This window comes from Rhamphochromis sp. 'chilingali' (assembly GCF_963969265.1).
Source record: "Rhamphochromis sp. 'chilingali' genome assembly, chromosome: 2".
In the NCBI taxonomy this organism is placed as follows: Eukaryota; Metazoa; Chordata; class Actinopteri; order Cichliformes; family Cichlidae; genus Rhamphochromis; species Rhamphochromis sp. 'chilingali'.
The window spans coordinates 49,916,674-49,925,065 of NC_137930.1; the positions used below are offsets into that span (position 1 = coordinate 49,916,674).

Below are 8,392 nucleotides of genomic sequence, written 5' to 3' on the forward strand. Positions count from 1 at the left end.
CCTTGAAAGAGTAGTTGTCAAACAGCTAACAGATCATCTGCAGAGGAATGGTTTATTTGAAGAGTTTCAGTCAGGTTTCAGAGCTCAGCACAGCACAGAAACAGCTTTAGTGAAGGTTACAAATGATCTTCTTATGGCCTCTGACAGTGGACTCATCTCTGTGCTTGTCCTGCTAGACCTTAGTGCAGTGTTTGATACTGTTGACCATAATATCCTATTAGAGCGATTAGAACATGCTGTAGGTATTACAAGTACTGCGCTGCAGTGGTTTGTATCATATCTATCTAATAGACTCCAATTCGTGCATGTAAATGGAGAGTCCTCTTCACACACTGAGGTTAATTATGGAGTTCCACAGGGTTCAGTGCTAGGACCAATTCTGTTTACATTATACATGCTTCCCTTAGGCAGTATCATTAGAAGACATAGCATACATTTTCACTGCTATGCAGATGACACCCAGCTCTATCTGTCCATGAAGCCAGATAACACACACCAATTAGTTAAACTGCAGGAATGTCTTAAAGACATAAAGACCTGGATGGCCGCTAACTTTCTGCTTCTTAATTCAGATAAAACTGAGGTTATTGTACTCGGCCCTGAAAATCTTAGAAATATGGTATCTAACCAGATTCTTACTCTGGATGGCATTACCTTGGCCTCCAGTAACGCTGTGAGGAACCTTGGAGTCATTTTTGACCAGGACATGTCCTTCAACGCTCATATTAAACAAATATGTAAGACTGCTTTCTTCCATTTGCGCAACATCTCTAAAATTAGAAATATCCTGTCTCAGAGTGACGCTGAAAAACTAGTTCATGCATTTATTACTTCCAGGCTGGACTACTGTAATTCATTATTATCAGGATGTCCAAAAAACTCACTGAAAAGCCTTCAGCTAATCCAAAATGCTGCAGCAAGAGTCCTGACAGGGACTAGAAAGAGAGAGCATATTTCTCCTGTTTTGGCTTCCCTTCATTGGCTTCCTGTTAAATCCAGAATTGAATTCAAAATCCTGCTCCTCACATACAAGGTCTTAAATAATCAGGCCCCATCTTATCTTAATGACCTTGTAGTACCATATCACCCTATTAGAGCGCTCCGCTCTCGCTCTGCAGGCCTACTTGTTGTTCCTAGAGTATTTAAAAGTAGAATGGGAGGGAGAGCCTTCAGTTTTCAGGCCCCTCTTCTGTGGAACCAGCTTCCAGTTTGGATTCGGGAGACAGACACTATCTCTACTTTTAAGATTAGGCTTAAAACTTTCCTTTTTTCTAAAGCATATAGTTAGGGCTGGACCAGGTGACCCTGAATCCTCCCTTAGTTATGCTGCAATAGATGTAGGCTGTCGGGGGATTCCCATGGTGCATTGAGTTTTTCCTTTCCAGTCACCTTTCTCACTCACTATGTATTAATAGACCTCTCTGCATTGAATCATATCTGTTATTAACCTCTGTCTCTCTTCCACAGCATGTCTTTATCCTGTCTTCCTTCTCTCACCCCAACCGGTCGCAGCAGATGGCCGCCCCTCCCTGAGCCTGGTTCTGCCGGAGGTTTCTTCCTGTTAAAAGGGAGTTTTTCCTTCCCACTGTCGCCAAAGTGCTTGCTCATAGGGGGTCATATGATTGTTGGGTTTTTCTCTGTATCTATGAAGCGCCTTGAGGCGACTTTTGTTGTGATTTGGCGCTATATAAATAAAATTGAATTGAATTGAATTGAATAGATGGAGGTTGGTAGTTGTTGAAGCTTGTTTTTCAGGGTCAGAGGTGGGTCGAGGTGAAGCTGTGGAATAGAGGTGGGTTTTGATTATTGATTTTCCGATTAAAATCTATTCTAGCTTGAATAACGCAATATTGATTCATTAAAATCCTGAATGGATTTTTACATATAAATTTATTTTCCCAAAACGCCAGAATCTCAGGTTAAACCCCACAAAATTTCAACAACCACCAAACAGCTAAAAACATAAACGAGAGCAGTTGCACAGATTCTGCACAAAGACATAAACACAAAGTGCGCTTTCAGCCAACAGCTCACAGATTCTGATGCATCTGCGAGTGTGTTTATGTCTTTTTTGTGCTAGATTCTGGAGCTGTAGGATTTGCCTGTCTCCTAACAAAATTGACTGAATGAGCAGCAAAAGAAGATCCAAACTACACTTCAGATTTTGCTTCACATAAACATTGTCATGAATTCCCTCTTACTTTTGCTGTTTTGTTTCCACCATGATTTACTCACACTTACTGCACAGCTCTCTCTCTCTCTCTCTCTCTCGGTGTACTTCAAGAACAGTTTCCTATCTAAAAATCTCTGTTTTCTGCACTATTTGCTTTCTTATTACGTGGAAGTCTACCGTTGTTGGCCGCTGGTTTTTTGTTTTTGTTTTTTTAACTGACTTCCGACAAGAAAGTCTCATTTCTTCATTTCTGCTGTTCAATACTGAAGAAATTTAAACTTAGTCTCTAATTATTTAAACCTCTGCTCTGCTTCACTTCAGCAGCATCAGGTAATGTTTATATGTTGATTCATGGTTGTCTTCTGTTTTTGTTCTACTGCAGAATATTTTTAAGGTGATTATCTGCTGTAAAAAGCCAGGCCAGGAAAATCTCCTTTGTGTTTTTTCTGTGTATTATCCTCAGTTACTTTGACTCAAAGGCATCTGCTGTGATGCTCACACCTCTGACGTCTTACAAGTGTCAGCTTTCTTTTTATAGATATAAAAATATGGATATGTACTGATAAATGATCAGAATTATAATATTTCTGACTGTCTAATGCAAAATATCCCTGATTCAAATTGAATTGAATCAAATCGTGGATTGAATTGAATGGGGACCTTGTGAATCGGAATCAAAACAATTCTAGAAATCAGTGACGATGCCTTACTGTGGAATATTTAGCTCGCCCAGGTTATAGTTCTAATGAGGTTGATGGTGTTGGTCTGTCATTTTGCTTGTGGAGGAGATTGATCCAGTTCCAGTTTTACCTGCTACTGACCCACTGAGACATTTAATATCATTTTTCATCCCTGTCCCTTCTGTACCATTTGCTCCTTTTATTCCACATGCAACTGTCCAATATACAAATCAGCGCCTGGGATTAACTATTAAACAAATGCACAGACTGCACAAACAAATAACTGCAACTCACAAAGAACTGCACCAATTACTACGCCAAATTACAACTTGGCCTATGGCATCAATTCTTCTTCTTGTCCTTAGCGGGCGACCAGTGGCGGTGGTCTGCCGCGCAACCAGTATGCTGCTGTAGGTGCCCCAGGTTCTCTTGCTTGACCAACGATTATCTTCCACGCTTTTCGATCTAAGGCGATGGTTTTTGCCTGCTCGAGGTCAAGTCGAAGGGCCTTCAAATCATCCTGGATTTGTTTCATCCATGTCTTCAATGGCATGGCATCAATTAGTGCATAAATATACAAAAACTATCAAGTTACAGTCAAAATACATAAAAATCATTAAAGCTGCGGTCAACAGAAAGTTTTGCCTCATGCTCACCCTACCTTTCTGCTCATCAACATCAGGTGCGGTGAACAGGTGAGTGCAACCACATTTATCGTCTACCACACCCATGAGACACGCCCCACACCCGTGCACCAATACAGCTAGTCCATTTAAACCAACCCACTTAGTCAAAAAAGGAGCAACTCATATGGCTCCTACAACTAACATGGTTGAACATCCTGGATTTACAGGAGTTTTTGCAGATGCACAGTTCCTACAACAGAAACATGTTTTACCCATAGAAAGTCAGTTTCTTCCTAGCGTTTTTACTGTTGCACTCATTTTAGCAATAGACCCAAAACTTTTATGCAGTTTGCGAAAGAAAAACATCAATCAATCAATTTTTATTCATATTGCACTTTTAAAAACAACTGTTGACTAAAGTACTCTACAGTAAAATAATCAGATAAAATTTTAAAGGAAAGTAAAATAAAAGATAAGAAAATAATAAGAATAAAATAATGACAGACACATACAGAATTAAAAGCCAAAGAGTAAAAATGGGCCTTTAAATGAGTTTTAAAAGTATCCAGTGTTGGAGAGGTCCTGATATTTAAAGGCAGTTTATTCCACAGTTTCAGAGCAGTCACAGCAAAAGCCCTATGTGTTTTAATCTAGACCTAGGGACAACTAGAAGCATTTGGTCTGCAGACCTCAAAGATCTCGTCGGAGCATACCAATTTCAAAAGATCAGAAAGATATATAGGAGCTTGTGGAATGCTGTCATGTAGTCTATAAAACAGTTTTGTTCAGTGGCAGTCAATGTTCCCTCTAATTTTTCATGTTTCTGAGTGTGTCTTTTTCTGTGAGTTATTCTGTCTGTCCAGCTCACATCTCCAGTGGTTGTACACGCTGTCATTAACGTGGCTTCACTCCACATCAGCCATGCCGCTTTGCTAGCTAAAACACCAGTGTCGGCGCATAAGGATGCTATCATAGCCTGTCGACGTTGATTAGCTGCATATATACAAATGTGAATCGCATCATTGGCTGGACTATGGGATAAGGTGGCATCGTTCTAATCCCATACTGGAGCAGACAGTCACTTGCTGACTAACACTGCAAGACAGAATTGTTAACGTATATATTTTAATTTCAATTCAGGTTAGATTTTTTTGTGGCAACACAGATTTTCTCTGCGCAGAGACCGTGCCAGCAGTGCGCAATTACGCAATCTTAGAGGGAACATTGGTGACGGTTACCCTGGCTGCACACTTATTTTTGTCAAATACACACTGTTTATTCACATCTTCTCAGTTTCCTGTCTCTCTGTATGTTTTTCCCCTTAAACTGCTGCTGTTAGATGTAGTGTGTGTGTGTGTGTGTGTGTGTGTGTGTGTGTGTGTCTGTGGTGGTGGTGGTGGGTGGGGATAAATACATGTTCCACCAGTTCTTCAGAAACAGGAAACAGTTACTCTTATTTATACAGCAGTGGATGTGAGTCATATTTAACCCTCTGAAACATTCTGTTCACTTTCATTAAAATTAGGCAGGTTAATTAATTCTTTGGTTTTTTTTTTATTTTCATCTTTAATCTTTTGTTGCAATGCTAGGTACCCCATAAGTTGGACATTATTTGGACGTAGTGTTTTCAGTGGGAGAAACATTTCATCATTCATACAAGTGACTTTTTTCAGTCTCAGCTGACTACAGGTTTCTCCAACCTTTTTTGTATAGCCAAATTAGTTTATTGGACGCATGACCATAGACTTTTGTGAAAAGCAATGAAACTTTCTAGAGAGTACGCTCCATGTATTATGCTCAGTGGCAAACTGAGCATAATGACCTGCAGTTATGAACCACTCTCTGACAATAACGTGGTGCTGAAAACACTGTGTTATGATTTTTTGAGAGACTGTATTTCCATGTTCTTTGTCTAAGGTCAAGTCTTTTGTTACCCAGATACGCATTGTCACCAGCGGGAGGAAGAACTGCTGCTTTTCTTTGCCATATCACCACATATATTGATTCTCACACACATACTCAAATAGATACTGTGCAGTTGCACTTCCTGTGTGTCCTGTTATCTTTTCCCCTTGATCTCACCTTCTTGCTTTTTCCCTCAAGCTCTTGTACCTGCATCTGTGAATGTCAGGCAGGCTTTTTCTTTTGATGTCCTCGTGGAGACCAGGCCTCCAGTCAGCCCACAATGTGCGCATCACTTTATTTAACATACGTCATTCACACTCGTTCCTACATGTACTTTTGATTAATGATAATCTTAAAGTAATCCAGCATCACTCATGTCATGATCCTGGGTCCTTTTGACCCAGCGTTTTGTGTTTTCTCTTCGCGATTTTGGTTCTGTTCTTCCTCTGGTTAGTGTTTACTCTGTTCTGCTCGTGTGTTCCTGTATCCAGTCCGCGTTTCTTAGTTTGTGTCCTTTCATGTGCAAGTTCCTGTTTTATTGTGAAGGTCTGCGTCTTATGTGAGTGTTTTCAGTTTGCCTCCCTAGTCTCGTCATGTTTATCACTCCCAGCTGTGTCTCCCACCTGTGTGTAATCTCCCTGTGTTCTCTGAGTATATTTAAGTTGTATTTTCTGTCTTAGTAGTTGCTGGTTCGTCTGTGTTGTTTCCCCTCGGTCTCCCTGCGTCTCTCCGTATGTATTTCCCCGGACCTCTGCATCTTCGTTTCTGGTTTGTTTTGTTAGTTTTACCCAGTTTAGGTTTTCCTGTTTCACCTTCACCCACGCCATTGCTGTTTGTATTTTCTTTTGTTAAATAAACACTCACCTGCTCCAGAGCTGCTGCCTTTTGGGTCCTTTTCTACATTCCACACGGCTTGCCCCGGCAATCCGTGACAACTCAGGACATACCTAATGCAAACAGAATTCACTCCCATCATTTGAATGCAGCTGAACTCATAATCTCGATAATAGATTATTATTATCTCGATAATACGTTCATCAGTTCAAAGTTCATCAGTGGGTTTAAACAAATCATTTAAATTTCAAACACAAGACATTGGTAGGTTATGACATACAATTTAAACTATACATTAGTATTTACATGAGCTTTGCCACTTTGGAGTAATGCTGATCATTTGTTTTCTTGAACAGTGTGTATTTCCTCAAGTCTTCAATCTGCTATGCAAAGCTGACTTTTCAAGCAAAATTTGTAACAGGTTAAGTGTGTGGATTCTGTCTGTCTGTGGATTTTGGAGTGTGACTGTTTGAGGTTGTAGACAGGTGTCTTTTATACTGATAATGAGTTCAAACAGGTGCCATTAATACAGACAACAAGTGGAGGACAGAGGATCAAAGGTCTCTCAGAGCCAGAAATCTTGCTTGTTTGTAGTTGACCAGATATTTATATTCCACCATAATTTTCAAATAAATTCTTTAAAAATCAGACAATATGATTCTTTTTAAGTGGGACGACTTGCACAATTGGTGGCTGACTAAATGCTTTTTTGGCCCACTGTAGTTTCATCATCTGAGGAGCACAACATCAGTATTACATTTAAATCCAGCTAATAAACTATACCTGGCATTGCTATGAATACATTTTTTTTGCAGGTTCATATTTAGAAATGTGACAGTTTGATGCATTCTTAGTGTGTTATTGTATTTTGTAGTGATGAAATAGTTGTAGATCTGGTTTTCATGAGCTTCCTGTTCCAACCCCCAAAAGCTTCAAAAGCCACAACTTGTGGTGAGTCTCTTGTTCTTGCACAACTTTCTCCTCTCCACATTGCAGCTGAGCTGAGAACAGTTTGAGTGATGAATCCTCCAGATTACCCGACTGAAGACGTGCCATTGCAGGGCGTGAATTATGGTGGACTCCCTATTCAGCCTGCAGTGGTCCAGCAGACTGCTGTGAACATCAACACAGATGTACCAGTCATCATTGAATACCCGCAAGACCATATCATCTGGTCAATCTGCTGCTTTGCCTACGCAAATCCTTTTTGCCTTGGACTTGCAGCTCTCATTTATTCCATCAAGGTGAGTTTATGGTAACAAATTTTAATTTCTTAGAAGTGTTTGTGTGTGTGTGTGTGTGTGTGTGTGTGTGTGGGGGGGGGGTCAAAATAAAATGGTACAGGACAGAGCTCAGTAAAATAAAACCTAAAAAGTGAGAATAAGTTAAAAATAATAGAACAAATGGCTGACCAGAAGTAGTAATAGCAACACAGGAAATGTCAGATATTAAAGTTTTTAAAGTGTATAAAATGTTTTCATCCTTCCAGGCCAGAGACAGGAAGGTGGTTGGAGATGTGGATGGTGCACGACGTTATGGCTCCACTGCTCGCTGTCTCAACATTATCTCCACAATCATAGTTTCTACTGTGTTCTTGGCTTTAATAATTGGGATTACTGTTCTCACTACTACTATAGTTTCATACAGTACTGCTATTTTAAATTCACCCAGAGAACAGTATGGGTTTTCGTATTAAAATAAATTTTGCAACCTTCTATAACTTTTTAAATGCATCATCTGGGGGGGGGGGGGGGAAAAGCCATTTTACAAAAATCTTAAATGGAAGTCTTCTCTATTTCTTTACTGACAAGTTTTGTTTTCAGACTTTGTTAGTTGATGCATAAATCCTGTTAGTAAATCGTTAAGAAATAAAAAGCTTCACATTTCAATAAATGTCTCTCTATTTTACTGTGCTTTACACATTTTTGACTACTTATAATTTTCTTTTCTTTTTTTAACTTTCTTTTTTCCCCCAACCGGTAACATAGTTTAATATCATGAGTGGGGAAAAGGGCAGAGTGATGTTTTCCTTCTCTGAAAATAGATAAAGTGACTATGTTTCACTCATGTGCATTTCCAAAAAATACTACAGCAGTTATAAATTTAGTTGGATCAGATTTTCAAACCAAGAAATGTCCCTGGGCCAGACATTTGAGGCAGCTTGTAAGCAACAG

General features: G+C 39.6%; 1 protein-coding gene across 1 annotated transcript; it reads left to right on the plus strand.

The window, feature by feature from the left end:
- Positions 1 to 7,237: 7,237 nt before the first annotated feature.
- LOC308384473 (interferon-induced transmembrane protein 2-like) lies at positions 7,238 to 7,914 on the plus strand (the record flags this gene model as incomplete). Its single annotated transcript, XM_080863026.1, has 2 exons — positions 7,238 to 7,462; positions 7,708 to 7,914. 2 exons carry the CDS (start codon positions 7,238 to 7,240, stop codon positions 7,912 to 7,914), a joined length of 432 nt encoding a protein of 143 aa, XP_080719152.1.
- Positions 7,915 to 8,392: the final 478 nt, after the last annotated feature.